At 38.7% G+C, this 25281-nt stretch overlaps 1 protein-coding gene across 5 annotated transcripts in view; it reads left to right on the forward strand.

The window, feature by feature from the left end:
- Positions 1-25281, forward strand: part of DGKH (diacylglycerol kinase eta) — a 167604-nt gene that overhangs the window by 85753 nt on the left and 56570 nt on the right. For 3 of the 5 annotated variants that reach the window (XM_021375075.1, XM_021375093.1, XM_021375084.1), the window contains exons 4-6: positions 1922-2002; positions 19538-19642; positions 19965-20097. In XM_021375075.1, the coding sequence (XP_021230750.1) occupies positions 1922-2002; positions 19538-19642; positions 19965-20097 (319 nt within the window). Of the gene's footprint in view, positions 1-1921; positions 2003-19537; positions 19643-19964; positions 20098-25281 lie in introns of those variants that run through there. The other 2 variants (XM_021375100.1, XM_021375104.1) reach the window with 2 other exon arrangements.

Here is a 25281-nt window from a genome sequence, read left to right on the forward strand (position 1 = left end):
AGCTGTTTCCCATCAATCGAAATTTTTAGTGGGAAATACTGGGGTGGACAGGGGGGAATGCTTCTGTCCATTCATGAAGACATTTCCTCCTTCCCCCTCATGACTGGAATGAGAGCATTTTGCCTTGTTGATGAGGCTCAGACTGTGCTGTTACATAGCAGTGGTCATTACTTTTCTGTATCCTGTGGTGCTGCAGCAACTGACTGGAGGTGTAGGTGACATGCTTCAGGTCTCCAGAATCTTCTCTAGCCTGGCCCTCTTAATAATATTCTTCTACCGAGGCACTAAAACTTCTCTTTGACTCTTGACTGTAGTTGCGTAGTACACAGTTGTATGGCTGTGATGAGCCAAGGAAGACATAGTCTCTGCAGGGAGTCTAGCACTGAAGTACCTGTGCTATTACACTTTTCTGCACTTGTTGCTACCCCAAGCAGTTTATATGAAGTCTTAAAAAACACTACAGATATGAGCTGCGAGAATGGCAACGTTATCTGTGTCATAAAGATGAGAAAAGGAGGAGTAGTGAGTAGGCAGTTGCACAAATACCCTGCAGCACTGACTCCCCAGACTTGCTAAGTCTCACCAAACATTGATTGCATGCTGGGTCATACAGTAAGCAATTATTTTATTTCTCCTTCCTATAGCATAAAAGAGAAAAATTGAGATATGGCTAAAAAAGTACATGGTGATTCTGTTAGTCTTTCTTTTGCTTCATGACCCATTGTGGCTCTTGAGCTCTATTTTCCCTCTTTACAGATACAGATATCAAAGGGAATCATAGATTCCCTTTCATGAATTTAGAATTCCATCCTATAACCGGTTAGTACATTTTTATCTCACTAATGTGTGAATCTTTCACCTCTGATACCACATTTAAGGTACACAGTAGATACCCCAAAGTTGCATATATTAAAAAAAATCCTTTAAAAAGTTTTAAAGCAATATCATAGAATCACAGAATGGCTTAGGTTGAAGGGGACCTTAAAGTTATCTAGCTCCAACCCCCTGTCATGGACAGGGTGACCACCCAACAGATCAGACTGCCCAGGGCCATACCAACGTGGCCTTGAGTGCCTCCAGGAATGGGGCATCCACAACCTCTCTGGGCAGCCTGTGCCAGTGCCTCACTGCCCTCTGAGTAAAAAATTTCTTCCTAACATCTAACCTAAATCTCCCCTCTTTTAGTTAAAGCCACTCCCCCTTGTCCTCAGACTATCAGACCATGTAAAAAGTTGGTCCCCCTCCTGCTTGTAAGCTCCCTTCAAGTACTGGAAGGCCACAGTGAGGTCTCCCCAGAGTCTTCTCTTCTCCAAGCTAAACAAGCCCAACTCCCTCAGCATTTCTTCATAGGAGAGGTGCTCCAGCCCTCTGAACACCTTCATGGCCTTCCTCTGGAGGACCTCATCCCTCCTGTACTGGACCCCCAGGCCTGGACGCAGTACTCCAGATGGGGCCACACAAGGGCTGAGCAGAGGGGGACAATCCCATCTCTCCCCTGCTGGCCACCCCTCTTTTGATGCAGCCCAGGATACTGTTGGCCTTTCTGGCTGCAGGCACGCACTGCTGGCTCATGTCCAGCTTCTTGTCCACCAGAACCCCCAAGTCCGTCTCATCAGGCTGATCTCAATGATTTACTCTCCCAGTCTGTACTGATATCTGGAGTTGCCTTGAACCTGTGTGCAGTATCTATTTTGGGATCCACTGGTTTACATTCTCTTAGATAGCAAGTAGGAATGTATTTGGTGTTGAAGCAGGAAGTTCTGTCACCTCACTAGTGTTTTCTGCTTTTTCTTTTTTGTTTTTATTTTATTTTTATTTTCCAATTGGAGTGGACATGAGGAAATGAAAGCAGAGAGTGTAAGCGTGCTTAAAATTGGACCCAGACTATATTTAATGTTTTTGTGTTCTTTTCCATTCACAGTCTCTAATATTTGATGAAGTTGACCTGTCTGATGCCAGCGTAGCTGAATCAAGCACAAAAAATGTCAACAACAGCTTCACGGTATGGAACCATTATAACATTGGTCTCGAAAGCTGTAGATAGATCATCACTAAGAAAAACAATAATCCTCCGAATACCTTCTCATTTTCCTCTGTTTGGAAATGTAATGTCCTTTATTCAGAAATGACATATCAGCTATTGAGAATTTCATAGATGATTTTTTAATGGAATTTAGGAGGTTAGATATCTATCATTAGGTAAAATTTACTTCAAAAGATGCTGATAAAAGGCATTAAAAATTTAGCAAGCTTTGATATTAGTACTTTTGGTTTTATCCTGTAGTTTGTCTTTGAAGCGGCATGCTAGATTGATTCAAAGGTAATTATGTTTTTGCTTTAATTTCCTATAATAATATTTTTCTATTCTGTCATATTGAAGTCTAGTTTATATTTTTTTCATTGCTGATCATATCCCTATTTTAACAGTTTCTAAGTTATGTGAAAAACTGGCCTCGCAACTGCAACTTGAATCTGATAGTGGTATAAGAAATAAGGGTCTTCATTAATCCCCATTTTTATAAGTTCACAAGTGTGTTTTGCACAGAGGTCTTGCCATCTATTGTTTGATTATGTTGCTGGAATTAAGTGAAAATGTTGGACACACTTCCTGTGCTGATTCTTGCCTTTTGGAAAAGTAAATTTTTTGAACAAGAACCAGCTGTGGGGAAGACTGTGGGTCATGCCCTTCTAAGGGTCACAAATTCCCCCAGTAACTGCAACAGAGTAATTTCTCTTAAACTACAGATCCCTTATTCTCTACTAAAATGCAGATTTTCTATTTTCCTGAGGATTTCAGTTATCACAGGTGGTCTGTGCTATCAATATTATAATTCAAGGTAGTACAGTGCAGGCCTCCTGGAAGCTTTGTCAGCTATTCCCTGTCCTAGTACTTACCAGACAGCTGCTGAAGCATTCAGAAAACTTCAAAGATATGTTCTCATTGGCCTGGGCAGCCCAGCATGTTATAGAATCACAGAACTGTTTGACTTGGAAGGAACCTTTAAAGGCCATCTAGTCCAACTCCCCTGCAATAAACAGGAATGACTAGGGGAAAAACATGTTGCTCAGAGCCCCATCCAGCCTGACCTTGAGTGTCTTCGAGGGCGGGGCATCCACCACCTCCCTGGGCAATGAGAGGATATTCTGAAATCCAGACAAAACTATGTTAGGTCAGTATAAGTTTCTTTGCTGACAATTAAAAAGACTAATTTAACTGGAGGTCTCAGATGAGTGGTGACAGCGTGATGTACTAGCTCACCTTCCTGAAAGGTCCTTCCTGGTGCTGGGAAGCTGCTTCTGTCTGTCCCCTGGACAGAATTACAGCTGTCAGGCAGGCATCAGGAAAGCTGAGGAATCAAGAGGTGTACAAAGATCACGAGTTGAGAATCTCAGTAACTATGTAACTTGTTATTCAGGAAGACTCAGTATATAAGACTCAGCATCCCCTGATGTTCTGAACTTCCCTCACTGTATCTTCTTTAATGGGAAAAAGAAGAGAAGTCTCTGGCAGTGAAGTTACTGCATCACAAAATAAGACATTCATCTTGGTGAAATTTTGAGGGAGAAAGATATTATGATTTTGGCTTTTTTTTTCCTTGCTATTTCTTAAAGCAAGAGTTTGGTGGTTTGGTTTCATGTAGACCCATCCATTGTCCACCAAAGTTGTGCTTTGTAACTAACATCAAGGTTTCTGGGGAAGACAGCAGTGAAAAAGAAATCTTGGGCTCCACAGCTTTAACAGATTTGAAAGCCCAATTTATTTTCCCGCCCTGGGTAATTTGGAGCAAACATTGCTTTCTCTAAGGAGTGCTAAACTTCATTTTGAAAAATTATTTGTGTGTTGAGATCAAGACTGAAGTACCATCTGATTTGAGTGCGAAATATGGTAATAGTCATAATCTTGCTTAATCATTTGGCGTCTTCCTTTGTGGTTGCCGAACTCAGTCTCCCAGCAACACGACTTGGTAACGTAAGATGCCTCTGCCCTTGCCTACGCTGGTTTTGAGGGGGTGGTGGTGTTAGCTTTCCAGCAGTACTCCTTATAAATAATAAAAAAAACGTTTTGTTCTTCTATCTTTAAGAGCATACTCTGGCCTTTCTTAGAATTCCTTCTTTTTTTTCCTTTATATTCTGTTTTACAAGTGTTATATCACTTTCTTACGTTGTTAGTGATCTGTTAGGATTTTTTTTGGTGTTAAAAAAGTAAAAAATCTATCCTGAACTCTTGCCTTCTGCAGTTAATGTATTCCTCCTTTTTCTGTGGCCTAATAGAATATATTTTTAACACAGACTTCATTAGATGGAATATCCACCATAGGACATATGATGGTATTTAAAGAAAATCATACTTTTAAAAAATGTACATTAAGCTCCTACTCCATGGCTTGGGGAAGCTACTGTTTTGCCTTCTTTTGCCACTTCCAATTTGTCTGTTTGGGGACAGACGTGTGTGTGTCAAGATTTTCCATGCTCTTTTTTGGTTTAAACTCAAGTCCCAAAATTAGTCATTAAACACACATTTAAGGTTGAGTTTATTTGTGATGTGCATGCTTGTAGAATATTTTATGTAACTAAATATCAGTGTTTATTCACCAGAATTACTTTTCCTTTCTTGCTACAAACAAATTGAGGCCAAGGGGAAAGTCAAGGTAAATAAATAGATGCTAATGAAAATCAGGAGCTACTAAACTTAAAACAGCTTATCTTTTTCATTTGCTTTTTCTTTATTACATTTTTCTTTATTACTTTTCAGTGAACAGCAAACTCATTTCCAGCAAATAGTTACTGGCTTGTGCTAGGGTAGCTTCTAATAGATTACAGGCATTTCGTATTTGTATCTGCCCTCACCCACAGAGGAAATGACATCCTTCAGCTTCAGCAGGCTTTAAATCAGACCCTCAGGCTGGATTCTTCTCACTTGCATGTTAGTCCATAGGAAGAGAGAAACCCAGTTGAAGGAGTTGATTCAGCCCATCAAAGACTTACATTGCCTTCTCCATCAGCCACATAGGTGTCTGCTGGGGCTTTTGCTCTACCTGTGCCTACAGTTCAGTGGGATCAATGTGTGCTGAGTCCTCACTGATGTCTTTGAGTGCTCTGCTGAACGTTTTTTCCACTCTGCTTTGCTTCTGCCTCCATGGATTGTCTGTCTTCTCTCTCTGCACATCCTGAGGAGCGTAGCTGCACAGCATATTACCTCTTGGGGACACTATAAGGATGAATCAGTCTCCTCTATTATTGCATGAAAACAAATAGGGCAGTGACCAATTTTGCCCAGAGCTGTAATTCCTCGCACATTTTAGTTTGCAGGGGTGGCAGATGAATTGCTAATATTTCAAGTGCCTTTAGGAAAGTATCTTCATTGTTCACTAAACAAGACTGAGGCTGAATGAGACTGAATAATGGTGTCCAACATGAAAGCATGGAGTCATAGGCAAGTGCAATGTTAGTGGTATGCTTATGTTCTAGTAGGTATAAGAAATCGGATTTTTTTAACTACATAATGAGTCTTGAACAGGTTTATTCAATTAATGAAATTCTTCAGGGCAAGAAAGGCTATTATGAAGCACCATAGAATCACAGAACGGCTTGGGTTGAAAGAAACTTTAAAGACTATCCAGTTCTAACCCTCTGGCAGAGCCTCCACCCACCAGCTCAGGCTGCCCAGGGGCCCCTTCCAACTTGACCTTGAATGCCTCCAGAGATGGGGCAACCGCAGCATCTCTGAGCAGCCTGTGCCAGTGCCTCACCACTCTCTTAGTAAAGAATTTCTTCCTAAATAGGTCTTGACAGGCTAATTTTTGGATTAGGTATCTACCTCTGTCCTGCTTTTGATGATGAAAAACTTTCAATGCACATCTACAAGAAAAAAATCTGTAGATGTTAACCATGCCGCCTTTCAATTGTTGAGCCACATTCATAGAATCATAGAATCATAGAATTGCCCAGGTTGGAAAGAACCTTCAAGATCATCAAGTCCAACCGCAACCTAACCATACTGCTCTAACAACCCACCACTGAATCATGTCCCCAAGCACCACATCCAAACGGTTTTTAAACACATCCAGAGAAGGTGACTCATGGTTTAAATGCCCATCATAATTATAAATCCAGCTTAGTTTCATATAAAATGCACAGGCATTCTGTGGCTGCATCTGTATTAAGTTCATCCAGATCGATGTTTAAAACACTTAATTTAATTATGCTCCTCTGTGATAAGTATGCTGGCAAATAATAATTTCAGGGTAGAATTTCTAGCTTTGAGGTATGACTTTGTACAACTGCCTTTACTCATTTGTTTTAAGTTAGGCCAGCTTCTAGTTCATTTAAGAGTTTTACACAAAGCCATAGATGCTCAATTTCTTACTTATATATTATTTCATTCTTACTTTCTTATATTCTAAAAAGTCGAAAGTTCTGACCAGATTAAACCTTTTATCCAATTGTGTCTGAGAGTAACAGAGGAAATAATTTCACTATTTTTCTGGAAGGTGCCCTCTAGGAATGTGGGAATTGATGTACCAAATAATACTTGAATTAGGGATTCAGTTTGCCCTATCTTCAAGTTGGGATTCAGTGATGGGTTTAGAGACCTTCAAATCTATGCGACAAGGTTAGTATCCATTTAAAGAAGATTCCTATATTTGCTCAATTCGTTATAGACTCCACTGTTAATTAACTAAATCTCTAGTAGCTGTGATAGGAGCTTTGTCATCCAAGCAACAAAAAATATGGAGTCTGACTTTCAGCTTTCTGAATCTAATCCACTGATTGAATATGCAGCTTCAGAGAATGGTCATCTTGAGAGGATGGAAGCTACAGTAGACAGATTGGCTGCCCTGGAAAGTCTATTGCAGTTCTTAGTAATCAGAAACCGGATGGAAATGAAGATTTATATTCCAGCCAATAACTTCGATTATGATGATTCTGGATATGCTTGCAGAAATGTCCAATATCAATTTTTTTTTCCTTCTGCTGATTTCTTTGTTTCAGTAATGCTGTAGACCATATGGGAGTCTAATTATTCATTCTGTGGAAAAATGTTTCCTTAGATAGAAACCTGGACTTTAAGTATTCTCACCTAGTGCTTGGAAAAGCCAGTAGAAACCCATAAACTCTTCTTTGTTTTATCCTTTTTATTGCCTCCTCTAGATTTGCCTATTTTTGGAGATAAATAATCTTTGTAAATATTCTTTTGTACTCTTACTCATGCTTGCTATTCTTCTGGCTTTTTTTCTGTACTGTCATTTTGTAAGTGAAGTGACCAGATTGACACTAAGGGTTCCAAGTGAGTACAAGTCATAAACATTTGAGGTTGATAATATTTTCTAAATTATACTCCCTTGCATTCCTGTTGGATTCCGCATTCTGCCTGTTTGCTGCAGCAGCCACACATTATGCATTTGTTGTCCTGTGGGACAACACCTTTTTTTCTGTTAAATTGATGCTCTCTGTAATTCATATCTAGTTCTTATTTTTCTATATTTCTGTTATTTTTTAAGAATTTATCAACTAGTGCTCTTTGTATCTGTTGTAGTTTTCATGGAAATAAATAGGAGGCATTATTTTCAGAGCTATCTGCATAGATTAGAGAAACCAAATAATCTATTGCAGCCGCTACATTCGTTGAAGTGTATCTTGTTTTCCTCTAGAATTCTGATTACCCTTTTTCCTAACTATATTTTTGACTAATCCTTCATCTTGACCGCAGATGTACAGTTTACCAGTATATAAATTGCGCAGAACCAGGTTGAAGTATAAACCAATTCTGCTCATCTTTGAATTTTCCTGTACACTTGCTGGTTTTAATGGGAGATTGCCCACTTGTACTATAAACTCAGCCACTTGATTCATGACATTCAGCAGAATTTAAAGATGAATATTACAGCAGAGGCCTGAAGGCATATTGCTTTTTAGCAGTTTATTTCAGCACTGCTTCTTCTGTCATCAGTCAGCTCTGTGCCCATTGTCAAGATTAGTTGCTTCTAATTGATTTTAGAAAATTAAATTTTAATATAAACTATGGGCTTTTAAAACAATGTGTTGCCAGACCTTTGCAATATGTTGAGTAGATGGTGTGAAAATTTCTTCGAGACTTGGACAGGTTTTGCTTCCTGTATTACCACCCAGACTGAGTTCCAAATGAGGCTTTTTTTCAGGGACTGAGAGCTTCAGGGAACTCTTCAGGGAACAGGAGAAATGCTTAACTTTCTCTAAGCTGTATCAAGGGGAAATGAGAAGAGCATTTTCCCAAAGGAATTTAAAACCTTTCACCTTTTCTCTAGGTTTGGGCACTGTAGCTTCTGTCTTTTTGAATATCAGAGCTAAACAGAGGGAGTCTCCAAGCTGGGCATAATTATCCTCCTATTGTTACTTTTCATCGAATCATAGAATGGTTTAGGTTGGAAGGGACCTTTAAGATCATCTAGTTCCAACCCCCTGCTATAGTCAAGGACAACTCCCACTAGACCAGGTTGCTCAAAGCCCCATCCAGCCTGGCCTTGAATGCTTCCAGGGAGGGGGCATCCACAACCTCGCTGGGCAGCCTGTTCCAGTGTCTCATTACCTGCACAATAAAGGATTTCTTCCTAATATCTAGTAAAAATCTACCCTCTTCCAGTTTAAAACCATTTCTTCTCATTCTGTCTCTGCATGCCCTTATAAAAAGTCCCTCCCCATCTTTCCTGTAGGCCCCCTTCAGGTACTGGAAGGCCGCTATAAGATATCCTCCGAGCCTTCTCTTCTCCAGGCTGAAGATCCCCATCTCTCTCATTCTGTCCTTGTAGGGGAGGTGCTCTTCAGCCCTTTGATCATCTTTGTGGCCCTCCTCTGGACTCAGTCCGACAGCTCCATGTCCTTCTTGTATTGGTGGCCCCAGAACTGGATGCAGTACTCCAGGTGGGGTCTCACGAGAGCAGGGTATAGAGGGGCAGAATCGCCTCCCTCGACCTGCTGGTCACACTGCTCTTGATGTAGCCCAGGATACAAACGGCCTTCTGGGCTGCAAGCACACATTGCTGGCTCACGTTGAATCTTTCATCAGTCTTTCATCAATTTTCTTCCTATTTGGATAATGTAACACCAGTTTGATTTTGTTATTGGAAATTGTTGCAAGTGATTAGCCCAAAGTTCAGGGTCATAGAATCATAGAATGGTTTGGGTTGGAAGCTATATATATTTATAAAGTGCAGAAGTGCTTATGAATGACAATGGAGTTACGTCTCTGACGGTGTCCCTGTTGCTTACAAAATTCAATTTGCTGCAGCTCAGTCTCAATGAACATTAGACTGTTTCTTTGATCATAGCCTCAAGCCTCTTTCAGACAGTATTCTACCTCAGTAATTTTTTTAGGCTTTTTCTTCTGACCACTGACCTAAGGGGTATGTTGACCTTTTCTGCTCTTTCTGCTGCTTCTCTCTTCCTTTTTTACTTTCTGTAGTTTAGTGAAAACTCACTACTCCTGTTTTGGGAGACTGCTGGGATCAGATGGTCTGACTGACTCGGAGGCTCTGGCTTCTCCCAGGCTTTTAGGTGCTTTCTCCTCGTTTCAGCTACTGCTAGGGAAGAAATTTTCTTGAGGTTCCCTCTGTGCTCTACAGCCCCCGCAGAAGGTGCAGTTGCTTTGTAGCCACGTTGTTATAGAATCACAAAGTAGTTTGTATTGGAAGCAACCTTTAAAGATTATCCAGTCCAGCTCCCCTGCCATAGATCAGATTGATTAAAGTTGCATCCAACATCGAACACTTCCAGTGATGGGACATGTTGTTGTCCTTCTAGTTGACTTCCCTCAGTTGCTGTCATTGTCTGTTTGCTTCCTTTTCTGAATCTGTCTGGAGAGTTTCCATAGTAATGAGATTTAGGGTAGCTGCTCTCTGTGCTTTTAAGATACGAAGAAATGAAACAGTTTTGTATCACTGCGTTGTTCTTAGCTAGATGATTAAACTTTGAACTTCTCTCTGTAGGAATACTCTGGAGCACATCTGTCTGCAATTTTAGTTCTTTGTGAAAAATAGGTTTGGAAAGAGTGGATCTGTGTTTGAAACATGTTTCTGTTTCTTGATAAACTTACATAAACCACAGATTTCAAATAGTTTACACGCTAACCTTACTGAATGCAGTCTTGCATGAATACTCCCTAGACTGCCTGAATCTCTGCTATTGGTGTACCTCAACTCAGAATCCCAGCACAGCTGAGGCTGGCAGGACCTCTGGGTCTACCTGCTCCAGCTGCTTCCCCAGCAGGGATGCCCAGGGCCACGTCCAGGAGGTGCTGGGAGATGCCCAAGGAGGAGACCCCATGGCCTCTGGGCAGCCTGTGCCACTGCTTTTCGTAACGCTGGGCACTATTGAAAAGAGCCTAGCTTCATCTTCGTTGTCTCCTCCCACGTCAATTGCATAATAATTTAAAATATATAGTAGTAGTTGTGCAATAATTTCCTGGGTTTGGGCACACTTATGTTTCCTTTGAGTTCCAGTTCAGTTACAGCATGTCTTAACAGCACACAATGGTGATGGGAGCTCAAACGCATTTGTAGGTGTCTTTTACTTGAAGTGCTTTTGTTTAAGCTGAATCCCCCTCCCAGAAACATTGCATTTTAAATATTGCGCTTGGTGTTATCAGAAGGGGAAGTGCACGGCACAGTTTCAAGACATATGGATGGCACATCCAGACATTCTCCATGCCCTATTTGCAGTCTGGAGCAAGGTAGACGGAAGTCCTGGAGTAACATCCTTAAATATCTCAGATCCCCTTGATATCTGAGGGATGGGCAATATGGCTGGAAACAGTTCAGGTTCCTGTGCTGGCCTCCCCATTGTGACTCAGCCTTGAATGGACAGCTAACTGGATGCATTCAGCTTTTCCCCAGTTGTGAGCTAAAAGATAAAAGATGCTGATTAGCCTCTAAATGACAGAAGGCTTTTTGACGCTCCCAGCCTAAGCAATATTCAAACCACAGAAACAGAGGGAACGTGCTTTTTATTCCATTTTGTTCAATTTTCTAGTCCATTTTTTTCTATATTCAGGCAGCTTAGAAACAAAACAAATACTGATATAGCAAATTAATTATGCTGCAGAAAAAAAAATGGAGAGACAAAAGCAATTAGTGTGCAGCTGTGATGCACTTAGATTTTTTCCTCCATTTAGCATTTGCTCATTTTCTCCCACCCTCTGACAGTGACAAGAACAGGTAATGAAGCTGAGAGCTCTTTGGGAAGCTTTGGGTGTGACTTTCAAGTTTTAAGCTCCTTATTTCTGAATGATGCACTGTCTCCCTTTCCCTAGAGTGTCTGGAGACATTGAAGCTTTATGTTTCATTATGAAAAAGCAATAAAGCATTTCAGCTATGAGGCTAAAATCTACAGATAAATCACTTGGGATTGAGCTATTACAATAAAGCTGAACAATTTTCAGAAGAGAAAAAATGGGGTCATTAAAATGTGAACACTGTGGTCTGTGTTGTATATTTTGGTTCTGGTTGCATTTACCTGGAGCTTGTTTTTCACAATTTGGAATTTACACAGAATTTTTTCTTAAATAGGTCAACTGCAAGTTTCTTTTTCTACCTTTAGTTTTCTAAGAGTTGTTTCTTTTATTATTATTTTTGAAACACAACAAAAAGACCAAATAAATTGAAGATATCTTTTATTTCCTTCTCTGAACCCACAGTGTGACACCAGTTAAACACTGGGTGTATCTGGAGAGCAAGCACTCCTCTATGAATGAAAAGAGGACTGCCAGCTTTCATTCTTCCTGCAGTTTTGCACTTCACTTTTCTATCATTCTCTTTTTGCTTTAAAAGCAAAATAAAACACCTGAAGAAACCTTAAAAAGTATCCTTCGGTGCAGTTCCTGTATACAAAACAATTTTATAAACAGTGCTGTTGTAAGCTATGAATAAATTTCCTGCTTCTCCTGAACAAACATCCCTAGCTTCAAGCAGCTGGATTACGTTTAAACAGGAATATGTTATTACAGAAGAAAATAGCTGCTCTTCTATTTTATGTAACTTTGCACCTAATGCCATTGAATACATAACTCAGTGTTTTCCTGTAAGCACTGAAGCCATCCCATCTCCTATCGTGTAATAAGCTTGTGAAGCAGGCACTAAGAGCATAGCATGCTCAGTGATATACAACAAAAAACTTTACATACAAACTTAAAAGAAATGTGCAGACCTTGGGCTATACAGTCAACATTGGACTTCCCAGTCTACATTTACAAAACTGGTTGATTGCTTTTATTATATTTAAGCATTGATTTAATACAAATTTCTAACTCTTCAGTCCGAATTCATGAATCTTTCCTATACTGGGTCTTGTAACTGTCTTGTTATAATGTTATATGTCTGAAGGAATAACATTTTCTTTTTGCAGTTGATTGATGTTGCATACATGAGGTTGAAAATGAAAAACTAAGGGCATGTTGCTGAATCATGGTTCTTTTCTGCAAAGCTGTTTTCCAGCTGGGCAGTCCCCAACACATACTGATGCCAGAGGTTATTTCTCTTCAGATGCAGGTCTTTGCACTGCTAGTCTGTGTGGTTCCCATCTGTTTATTTCTTTGGCTTGTCGAGGTCCCTCTGGATGTCAGCCTTCTGGTGCATTGGCCACTACCTCAGTTTTCTGTCATCTGCAAACATGCTGAGGGTACACTATGCTTCATCATCTAGGTCATTAATTAAGATATTAAACAAGACTGCACCCAGTACTGACCCCCTGTGGTGCCCTGCTCATTATTGGCCTCCAGCTAAACTCTGTGTCACAGACACAGCCATTCATGCTGTTTACTGTCCACCTCACTGTGTGCTTATCCAGCCCATGCTCACAACCATAACTTCACCACCTTCCATATGAGGATCTTATGGGATAAGTGTGGAAAGCCTTACTGAAGTCAGGTTGGAGAAGTACCCACTTCTCTCCCTTCACCCACCCAGCCAGTCACTTCATCGTAGAAGGTTATCAGGTTGATTGAGCATGACTTCCTCTTGGTGAATGCATATTGACCACTCTTTGCCAGCTGCTTGTCCTTCATATTCCTGGATGTTTTCTGGGAAGTGCTCCTATCCATTTTTGCTGGGTATGTGGTCAAGCAAAGCTACCTAAATTACTTGGGCTAGATTCTTCTGCAAAATGAAGCTGGTGCAGACCGTGTACCTGCATGTGTGAGGTATCCACGTTTGTCCAGCCTTTTGGTTGCAGTGTGGGAGATGCTGTATGGGGCCTTTTCTTTTCCCTCCTAAGATTTCTTACTGTGGGGGCCAAAACCACGCATTTTTTCATTACTTGTGAGATTGGGAACAATGAAATAGGAGAAGGCCAACAAAAAGAGGGAAGCAACTTTTTTAGTGGAGTAGACAGATAATTGATCTGATTGCAAATTCTGTATTGTACTCAAGCAAATATAATAGCCATTCATTACTCTCCTTGCTTTTAAATCCTTAGCTCCTTCTGTTTGCCTGGCTTAGCTCGTCTCATAAAATAATACTGACAATTCACTGTAAAGTACCAACTACATATCTGGTAGTGTAACGCTGTATCATTTATTTAGTGTTCATAACCCAGAGGGATTGAAGCACTGCAGAAATCTGCCCAACTGTTATCATTGTGATGTTTGCAGACAAGTTCTGGTTGATTCATGTGCATCAGTGACCCCAGCAGCCTACCCCGGCACCTATGACAGAGATGCATTCATTCATCCTAGAAGGCCCATGTGAATGTGATGGGGTCCTCATTTCCATGAGGACAGGGAAATGGAGGGGCAGGCAGAGAACAGGGAAGAACCACTGTCCTGCCACAGTGGTATTCCCCAGAACTCACTCCCCAGCATCTTGTAGGACAGAGAAGTTGCAAAGCATTCATTGTCTTATGTTCATGCCCCAGACATTATGTGCTGTCCCTAAGTGGAAAGGTGTGGGTGTACTCTCTTGTTAAGTTGCCTTCTCTTCATTAGTTCCAGAAAAATATTTTTAATATATCTGTTCAAAGAAGAGGAAGACTATTCCCCTACCTATTTCTTGTTCTAAGTGATGTTTGTACATTACTAAGCCAATTCAAGACCTGTTATACAAAGTGCTATTAGTCTAATGCCTGATAATAGTTCAGAGCAGCACAAGGTGCTTTAATGCAAATATCATGTTGCAGGAAGTAGGGTACTTTGCAATTGCTGCCGAGATGTGGACCATTATTTTCTTGAGTAGCAAATGTAATGTGTGTGTTTTCTTTGAATTGGTGTTTTGGCTTAGTTTCTGATAGCAGACTGCAATATTGTTCAGCACTTGTGAAATACCAGTTTTCCCAAATAATTAATGCAATTTTTAAAGGTGAATTTATGATTTCAGGGACATTCACACACGCACAAATAAAACATAAGGATTTGTTTTTTAAAAATATAGATAAAATGAGAAGGGAAGCAGAAGAGGTGTATTCCAGAAGACCTACAAAGGAGCTGCCATCTTACTGTACTGTTGACAGCAGTGATTTTGTAATATAGCACTCTAGTTTTCTTTTTGAAAACATGTAAGCATTCTAGACAGTGCTCAATATAAGTATTAATTGATGTACCTATCAATGAGTACTGTAGTCCTTATTCTAAGAATACTTACTTAAAATACCCTTGCGTTAATTTATATTTGACTTATCTTTCATTGACTTGATGGTAAGATGTAGAGTGATTGTTTGGAAGAGAGATTATATCTTAACTCGTGAATGGGGCATCTACAACCTCCTTGGGCAACCTGTTCCAGTGTGTCACCAGCCTTTGCATGAAAAACTTCCTCCTAACATCTAACCTAAATCTTGTCTGTCTTTGTTTAAAACCATTCCTCCTTGTCCTATCACTATCCACCCATGTAAACAGTCGTTCCCCAAATATAAACCCATTGGGTTGAAGTCATATAGAGTGATGTTGGTAAAGTTAACCCTCTTGAGAGCAAAAGGTTCTTTCAAATCTGCAGTGAATTTAATGGTAATTTTATCTTGAGTGTTAAGCTTTTTCCTAATAAGTGCTCTTGGAAATAAAAATTGCAGTAGTGGTGCAAAACTTCATTTCGTCATTTTCATCAAAATAATTTCTAAATGTGTGTGCATGTGTATGGGTATGCATACTTTTTTTAGAAGCTAAATTATCCTAGTTTGAATATGTGTAAAAATCCAAATTTGTGGCAAGTCCTATACGGTTACAGACTGAAAAATGTCCTCTTCATCTGTCCTTTATTCCCAGTGAAAAAGCCCCTTATTTTTCTTAACAGAACAATAATGTTGTCACAACAAGGGGCCATTTTTCTTTCTATACAGACATTCTTTATTCCCTCTGATGTTTTAGGATTTGTATTGTTTCCCTTTGCCTTTTCAGACTGTACGTCCTCTCTCTTTCTCCATACCTTCTGCATTAAAAGTGTTTTTTATTCCCACTACCTCAATTTCATTACTTTCCAATATACCGAAGTATCTGGCTTTGGTAATTTTCTCTCCCCAAACCAGCAGTGACTTCTTCCTGGCTACCTGACAAGGGTGAAAATTTTCAAAGCAACTTCATCTTCTAAATTAAATCTGCTTATTTTAAAGCTTTCTGACTGTCTTTCTTCATTCTTCTTGATTTGTCTGCTGCTTTGTCAGCGTGTGAACCATTGGCACTTGACTTCCCCCAAGATTTAAGAATTTTTTTATTATTTTGTTCCTTCAGTGATCTTCCAGTGGTTTCTGTGGAACTTCCTTTGCCATTGTATTATACAATTTCTTCTTTTCTCTGGGTATATATAATAAAATATGAATGATCTATAAATAATAATATTTGGGGCAGTGAACATTAATCAAGAAAAAATGGTATATTCAATAGAAGAAAAGATACAGACAGCAGGAGTAAGAATATGGCTACGTGCAATAAAATGAGATTACCAAGTTTACATGGTCATAAATTAGCTTTGAAGACAATTAAAACCATGTTTATTTTGATTATGTCTCCATGCAGGTTTAACAGTCTTTAATTCTGTGAAATAAATGCACTCTAAACATCCTACTGAGGTTAATTTATCATAGTATTCTATGAGCATTTATAAGAAAGCATGCCTTTTGTATAAATGCAAATAAGATGATCTAGGAAATCATTCTGAGTTTAGGACAAGCAAGATACTGAGTCAGTGTAAAGCTCATAAAACCGTACTGAATCAGAGAAATAGAACAGCAGTAGCAGTTGCTCATGAAAGGAGTTTAAGAAGCAGGACATGTACAGTGATTCTTCCTCTTGCATAACTTCATAATATTTACTAATTTTTGGACTTTTTGGACTTCTTAAGTTGAAGGATTGGAGATACAGTACACATCAGATCTATTCTTGATGAAATTTTCAAGTACCTTTTTAGACATTTATACTTCTGATCTCCTAAGCAGGCTTTGGAAATACTTTTCAAGTCTTAATGATGAGTTACATTAAAAGCAAAACAAAACAAACAAAAAACCACCACTTTTTGTTTGATAATCATTTCCTTGGTTCCTTGAGTTCTTATATTATGAGAGCTGCTCTGAAAGTAATGCCTCCTATTTTGTTATTGGCCATGATGGCAGAGGTGGATGTTGGTGGTACGGCAGTAGTGACTGAACCTTCCCACCAGTATGCTGTTCCATTCTGTCGCCATGCGGCAGATGGCAGCAGAGGGGAAGTCTGACACAACGGTGTCTGACATGGAAGTGTGTATCAAGCAAAGGTGTGTTTCTAAATTCCTTCACGTGAAAAAAATGGTACGCAGTGACATTCACTGATACTAGCTGAACACTTACGGAGACCAAACAGTGGATGTGAGCACAGTGAGGTGGTGGGTGGTGCATTTCAGTAGTGGCACCAGCCACAGTGTGTCTGTCACCTCTACTGGTAAAGATTGTTAAGAGCACAGCATGCAAGCTCATGTTCCTGGCTGGTCAAAATGCATAGCTCATGGTGGTGACTGTGATGAAAAACGGTGTTTTGTAGCTGAGAATTTGCTTTATCAAATAGTGTTCTTGTGCTCTTTGTTGTCGTTTCCATGGAAATAAGTAAGAGACATTACTTTCAGAGCAACATTTGTACCTAATAAATAATGAGAGTACGTTGTGGCTTCTCTCTCTCTCTCTGACACCCAATCTTGCCAATATTTTAGCATTTTGTCTTCTTTCATATATCATATTCTTTCTTGAAGTTTGTTGCTGGAAACATGTAAAGAGAACATGTAGATTAATCATCATGCTATATTTACATATATGTACCTTCCAACTTTATTTTTATAGCACTGATCATTCATGTGACCATCAGTATATAATTTAACTCTTGGGCTCTTGAGGTACTCTGAATGGATAATTAATAAGAACATGGGATGTGGGGATTTCTGCTGTTTGTATGCATTAGTTAGTGATGTTTGGTGCCATAATTTGGTTGCCAGAACATTTGTGTGTAGGACCTTTCGAAATGCCTTTTGGTGTCCCACCAGACTCCTTTATAGTCACTTCTGCAGGTGCTTTTGTCCTCTATCGTATTTACCTGCCCTGTGCTGGTGCTCTGGATTACTAAAGGCCATCTCAGCTGGCAGTAGGTAATTCCACATGAGAAACTGAACTGAGGTCTTGATTTTGGGAGGGGAGTGTGAGGGGATGCGTAGGGGATACTGTTAAAGACATGAACAATATAAGTAAATGTTACTTGCAAATATCAAGATTTTCAGTAGTCTTCAGCAATAAGTGCAGCTGTTGATGCTTAATGGCATTCTACAACATCTGGTTACAGGGTTGAACTAGGAATGAGCACAGATTTGAAGTGCAGCATTTTGGGTGGGCTTTGTCCTTACTTAATCTGTATATAATGTCATGCTAGATAATAAGAAATAATCTGGTGGCTGAATTTGCGCAAATAAGATTTCTGAGTCTGCTGAAACCTGGAAATTCCTGAAGAATGCTGATTGTTGTTGGAGCCAGGGTTATATTATGATTTAATGGCTTTTCTGGGCTTCATTTGATGACCTGGCCTAGAAAAACATTTTGAAGTAATAAAGCGTCTGTTTGGCTCCAAACTAATGAAAGAAGCATTGCTCTTTGCATTAACTGTTCTTTAGGAAGAGTCACAGATAGCTACTAATAAACCTTATTAAAAGGCTTAAGCAAGATTGAAGGAAATAGAAAACAGAGAAACTATTCCCTTCTGTTTGAAGTATATACGTTTAAAAAAAAAAAAAAAAGAGGAAGAGAAAGCAAACCCAAAGGGTTTTGCCTCTCTTCCATGTGACTTGCAGCTCGCTGCACTTCAGTTACATTGCCTCTGAGATACTTTAAGTGCAGCTCAGTTTAATGAAGAAGTGGGTAGGACAAATCGAGGCTAGAGACTATTTACAGCAGAGACTGGGTAAGTAAATGCAGATGTAGGTGAGTGCTTACTAGTTTTGTGCAAATGTTATTATCCATAGCCTGTAGCATTTAAAGCAATACACAGAGATGGCATTTTTTGGTGGTCCTTTCTTTGTTTTATTTAAGTAATTTGCAAGTGTGGGTCGTGCATGCTATGCAATGGATTTAGGTGTGAGTGATAGAGATTACATTTAATTTTTTCAGACTTTGTACAACAAAAAAATGCCAACTACAAATAACTTCCCTCTAATTTAATGTACCTATTTTGTTTTAAATTCTTTGCTGTGAAAGTAACTGCTTCATCTATTTTTGTGCATTGCTCAAAATAATTTCAGTGGGAGTTAGCTGATGATAGTTTCTGATGCCTTACTGTTATTTTAATTATTTTCCTACTGGTGAGGAAAGGGAGAAACAGCTTCTGCTCTGAATAAAGCTCCTAGATAGAGCATTTTCAGAATTCTAGTATCTAAAGCCAGACCACTGAAATCTTCTCAGCATCAGCTTGCTCCAGGAATTCATTCGACTGCTCCAGTAGGATCGTAGGATTTGATTTCAGATGCTTGCATTTGTTCTCTGTTTCTCTCTATAAAGATCTGTATGTGTTCCTAGACCAAATTTTTATATATAAAGTTCTGGTTTAAGTGTTCATATGTGTAAAACTATGTAAGTTTATTGTCAATATACAACATAGGGAAGTGTAATGAAAGCTTTTGTTGTTGTTAAGACTTCTGGGCTTTTGGTTTTTAAGTATGTATTTATTTATTTGGTGTCTTGTAATTTCAGTGGACCTTGCAGTTTCTGTAACTCTGTTACGAACCAGGATTGCAATCTCAGTCAATTACTGATTTCCAGAACAGTTCTTCTAGTGGTTTCAGTGCCTTCTGTTTGAGTACTTAAGCGTCAGTGCACAACGAGCTGAGAAGGAGGCATGATCTTTAGACATTGTAAAAACCTATACTGAAGCCTGATCAGAATCTTAGGAACTGCAGAAGGAAAAACAAACTCTTTCATTGTTAGTAATGTAGAAAAGAAAATATTACTTTTAAGTGCTGAATATCTTGTGGTCTAGGGCATGTCTTCCTTTTGCATCATCTCATGGAAAATGTTGCATTAAATACTCTGTTCCATCATGGGTTTTACCGTCTGGAATCACCAGAATGCAAATCTTTTTCAGATAATCACTCCGTTTAGGAGGCTGATACTGTGTGCTGAGAACAGAAAAGAAATGGAGGACTGGATAAGCTCTCTGAAGTCTGTACAGTCCCGGGAACACTATGAGGTAAGTTGAGCGCCCTACTGGTGCAACCTGCTCCAGCTGAACAGATCAAGCAACAGGACACAGAGCTAGAGTAGCTCACCCTTAGTGTGAAAAGTCTGCGTAATGTCAGGATAAAGCTTCAGAGCTTAATGCTTAAGAGCATGCTACAGGATTCTGGTGATACTTTTGTTTAGAAGTTTGGAGGTAGAGCAAGCTAAGTATCCTTGTGAAAATACTTGTCGCTAACATTGCAGTGTCCCCTGTAATGTGGAACAGTAGGTAATTTCAGTCACCGTAGCTGTGTTCTGTACTTGCAAATTTGTCTTAACTTCTCCTTTACTAGACGGCACAGTTTAATGTGGAACATTTCTCAGGGATGCATAACTGGTACGCCTGCTCCCATGCCCGACCCACCTTCTGTAACGTGTGCAGAGAGAGCCTCTCTGGAGTCACTTCTCATGGCCTGTCCTGCGAAGGTAAAATGAATGCTTTCTTCCCTCCATTTATAATGCTGTGTATGTATATAAATTACCGACAGCTTAAGACAAGTAATGATTCTGAAAATAATGAGTAAGGAAAAAGCCTGAAGGGAGAAATCTATTCACTAGAATGGCTTTCTCTTGGGGAGAGTGGCTACTAATGATACGGCTCGCTCTCTTCATGCTCCAGGTGCCTTTTTCTAACTCATTTCAATAAAATATTTCCTTCTGCTGCAGCTACCAGTTTGGAATGTGCTTGCTTGGGTGGATGGTTTGTAAGGAAAGATAGGATTTCTTTGATTTGCACTTAAAAAATGCAGATGTGTAACAAAATAGTCTTATTGGTGTGCAGAATCAGCATTCCTCAGAAAAAAGAAAGTCGTAATGGTACTTTCTGCCTCATGTCTATAAAAATTATTAACGCTTTGTTCTGCACTGAGGAGAGATTTATTGCTTTAAAAATTCTGCCATGCAATGAGGGGGTAGGGATGTAAATGTCTTTGCAATTTATGGTTAAACAGATTAAATCCAGTAGAAACAAAAATGAGGTGTGACTAAAACTTCAGAATTAAGTTGATCTGGAGAAATGATCTTTTGCAAACAAGTATTTGTAATAAACCTGGAGCAGCTTATGTATTTCCTGCTGCAAGTACTCTGAAAAAGCTGCGGCAAGTCTGCTTGTTAAAATACAGCAGAAAAGAAAGCATAATTATGACATTTCTTATGATGTATATGAAATGTGAGGCAAGTTTTGGTGTCACTTTCTTGCTTACAAATGAAATACGTAATTACAAAATAGCTAACTATCCAGAAAGGAGTAACTGTTATTACTGCATTCAAGACTTCGTTTTTGGATGCATGTCAGCATACTGCAAATACATGTCTTTTATCAGTGCTGTTATAATACAGAAAGTCTGTGGATGATTATGTGCATTAGTATTAGCAATGCCTTTAGTTAGCTAATGGTGCAATTATCAAGGAACTGTACAAACCCATTTCATAGACATTAAAAGTAGGACAGTTACATCCAGCTTCTCTGGTAAAGGTTTTCCACTGTGCATAAGTCATTTGGACAATTTTAAGGCAAGTGTGGTATTTTCCATGTCTGATATGGGCAGATGGAAGTATTGTGTGCTTAACTAATAACCAGTCATATTGCCTCTACATGCAAATAAAGATATATTTGATCAGGAAAAGGAAAAGAAAGGCTCCTTTCCCTTTACAATATATTTATTCTTTCTTAAGTTAATATTATAGCTATTTTAAAAGGTTGATTAGCATGAGTTATTTGTGTAAGATCATCGATATTAATGGTTGTAGCTCATCATTTTGTGTTTTTCTAAGTGTTTTCTAAGCATGGTTTTAGTGCTTCTAAGTATGGTTCTTATTTCCAAGGGGTTGATGTTAACTTGAAGGTAATTTCCAGATTTGGACTTTGTCACCTGTCTGCGTAACTTATTACAAACTATTACTACATTTATTCACTTTTCTGGTGCCAATTGATCTTTCGTCAATTCTTACCAATGACTCTTAATGGTAGACTGGAGTGGCTTCTCCTTTGCCCTCAGTTTCATAGACATTTATGGCCTGGATTGATTTAAATGTAGACGTTGTGATACTTATTTATCTGTTAAGAAGTTTACTTCCACTTTCTTCTTAGCTACTAGTTAATATCTATTTTATCTTTTTTTTCCACCCAGTATTTTTAAAAATAAGAGGAGTACCTTAATTATCCATCTCATCTAAATCAGTTGAAGGTTGGCTTTTGTATTGGAATACTTATACTTTTCCCCCAGTTCTGTAAAAACCTGTTCTTAATTTCTTCTAAGTAAAAATGTACTTAGTCTTCTAAGTAAAAATGTACTTTGGTTTGATGCTAGTTCTCTCTCTGAAATTGTTACATGATTTGAGTTCATATTTACTTGGCTCTCTCGTGCACTTCTCATGCATTTGACCATCTGTTTTTTACTTATCCCATGCTAACAATATATTGTTTGAAAAGATGATGTAGTAGGTATTAAGACTTAGTTTTCCCCAGACATGTTCTGTTCTACTTCTTCTCATTCCGTCTTTAAAAAAAACCTGTTTAAATATTCATGCCTGACATCTGAAGCCTCCAGCGCTGCTTTACTCTGGGAATCCATTTATATCTATACTAAATTCAATTATTTGTGTGGTCATTGATCCCAAGCTTCTCTATTATCTCATGTGTTGAAAAGCATGAGAGGCTTCTTCTTGAGAGATACTGAAACTCTTCCACCTTTCAGAGGCTTGGGTTACTGGCACACCAAGTTATCTTGGTATTCTTTGTGGTCTGACTCTTGACTACTAGCTATAGGTAAAAACGAAAACCATTTTCATTCCTAATGTTTTGCAGTTTACAATACGTTAGAAGATTAGTCCTCTAATATTTTATTCTCTTAGATCTGCTGGTGTCCAGCAGCACTACCCAAATTTTTTTTCATGCCTGATTGCACAAGCCTCGTTTCTTTTGGAAATAAGGTGAGTGCCTTCTTTTTTCAGCACCTCTTCCCTTCCAATAACCTTTGGCAAAAGTTGACCAAATTAATTGCTGGCCACCCTGAAGATACCCCTGTAAGCTTTGTGTAAGCCAGTGCTGGGAGGGAGAGCGTGTTAAATAAAAAAATAAAAATTAAAAAAAAAAAAAAATTTGCACGCAGTTGGACAGTGCTGTTCCTCCCACTGATTTCTTCTGTGTCTTCTAAAAAGATAATGTACTTAAAGTGTTGTCTGTGTATGATGTTGATAAATAGAGATTTTCCTCTAGCTATCTAAAGGAATGATCTCCTCTACATTCATCCACAGTCTTTACTAGGACAGAGAGAGAAAATATTTGCTTTGGAAGCTGTTCCAAGCAAGTTGAATCAAGTAAGGCTTTGTTCTTTATGCTTCTCAAATGTTTCTGTTATTTAGAGTTTAGCTTGCTTATAGACTCAGGAGTCTGAGTCTAAGAGGTTGTCAAATAAAGATAGAAATGTATGCAGTGTTTAGGCCTATAGGTCTAGCTATACACAGTCTATCTATACACTATCTACAGAAACTCTTTCAGAGGTCTTTAGCCTCAATTATTCTGTATTAACACCACTTTTCTGTCTGAATCTTTGACAGTGGAATGCAGTTTTTTTAATTATTCTCAAATACATATTTTCTTTGTAATGTTTTTGTTATCACGACTGAATCTTGATTGCAGAATATACATAATAAGCTGAAGATTACAGTTTAAATGAGATGCTTTCTACTGTGATGAATTGCACAGACAAAGCAATGTTGAAAGAACACTTCAGGATCATGATTCAAGCAATAAAGAAAACACCGGGATTAAATTATCTCAGCAAATGCACTTTGTGCACTTGGTCTTTTTTTGTTGATTGCTTTTTTTCTCCACAGAACTCTTCTTACCCACTGCACAGGACATTGCACATATGCTAGTTGGATATTCATCATTTCCAGGATTTTTGCCACACTTTTGTAAAGGCTGGAGAGTGAATAGTGAGTGAAGCTACCCAGAAAAGAAAGGATGTCCACAGTTAGAGAATTAAGCTATAATAAAAAAACTGTATTCTGTGCCTTTGTTTCACAGTGTATCACTGTGTAATCTTGGGGAAATTACTGAAATGATATTTTGGATCAATTCAGTAGCTACATGTTTTCATGTTTTTTGATTTCTGGACACCTCAGTTGATAATCTGGGATCTGTATCACAGCAGAGTTGAGTGTTGTGTAACTGCAGGAATCAGTTGAAGCTGTGTTTTGAAGACGTGGATACAAGATAGACAAAACTGAAAAAACAGGTCTTCGTTGTCTTCTTGATATCCAAAATTAGTGAACAACATTGTCCTTACACTCTGTAGGCTTCACTTACTCCTTTATTTAAATGGGAACAAAGCCAATCCTGTATTTTGGCAGTACACTGAGAAAATAAAGGTGCATTTTTCAGAAGTCAAAAATTGTAGTACTAAACATAATAATTAAACAGAAAGGTTAAAAAGAAATACATGTTTGTGTCTAAAAAGCAATATTTAATTAGCTTTTGTTAAATACGACAAATGGCTGTTGAAGACTGCTATGAACAAGAGTATGGTACGGCTGCATACTTAACAAGAATCATCCATTCCATGAAGTGAATGAGGGTCCTCTTTTCAAAAAGATTATAATCTTGTAACCCAAGACTTCACACCTGCATATGGAAGCTAAATTAAAGTTGCATGACTAACTGAATTTCGTAGTCCTTGACTTTTTAATATGAATATTCTTTTAGCACTGTCTTTGTAAAATAAATTAAAGCTATCAACAGCGTACTGAATTTTATCCTTTATAACATAAGCATAGTCTGCAAATAGGAGTGAAGTTAGGTTGCTGTTCTCATGTGAGCCACTCAATTTTCACTGAGGCTTTTCAGTCCTGCATGCAATCATATTTTTGGTAACAAAACTACATGTTTTATGGAATGCTCTCCAAAATAAATCCTTCCATCTTGACAACATACAGATACCAGCTCAGGGTTCTTTAGATCAATATCAAGACTTTGGCTTTGGCCTCTGAAGCTGGAAAAGTACAGTCTGAGTTTCTTGGTTTTTGAAGAATACAGGTTAGAAAACTGGTTGGTAGAGCGGTAACTTTGACAGGACACTCAATGCCTTTTCCCCGATGTAGCTGAATTAATTGATGGGTGGGTAGAATGAAAGGCCTTTGGGACAGAAGTGTTTGTTTTATAGCAAAGATCTCTATTTTGAATGCAAGAGACTCTGTGATGACATTCAGTCATGTTGACTTTTCTTCATTATAGATAATAATAGCTGCAGATTTAATCACTGTCTGACAGCAGATGTTGGTGCAACTGTGACAACTGTTCGCTAATTAAGTGGTACTCTTGGTTGGTTTTCAGAGAGATCGGCTTCATGTTCCAGCTAGAAATATTGACACAGGAAATTAAAATGTGAAATGATGTTCTACAAATAGTCTAGATTTTGATTGGCTTTTTTTTTCCTTTTCTCATCATTTAAATTTCATTGGCAAAGTAACGGTAATTGATGCTTAGCAACATGCCTGCATGTTTCCAAAAGATTGCAGATATCAAATTAATCCCTCAGTGGAATCCAGTATCATCTGAGATAAAAGAAATTAGGGGTTAGTGGTTGAGATTTGATTTAAAATATCCCT

The sequence above is a fragment of the Numida meleagris genome, chromosome 1, assembly GCF_002078875.1.
Source record: "Numida meleagris isolate 19003 breed g44 Domestic line chromosome 1, NumMel1.0, whole genome shotgun sequence".
NCBI classification, from domain to species: domain Eukaryota; kingdom Metazoa; phylum Chordata; class Aves; order Galliformes; family Numididae; genus Numida; species Numida meleagris.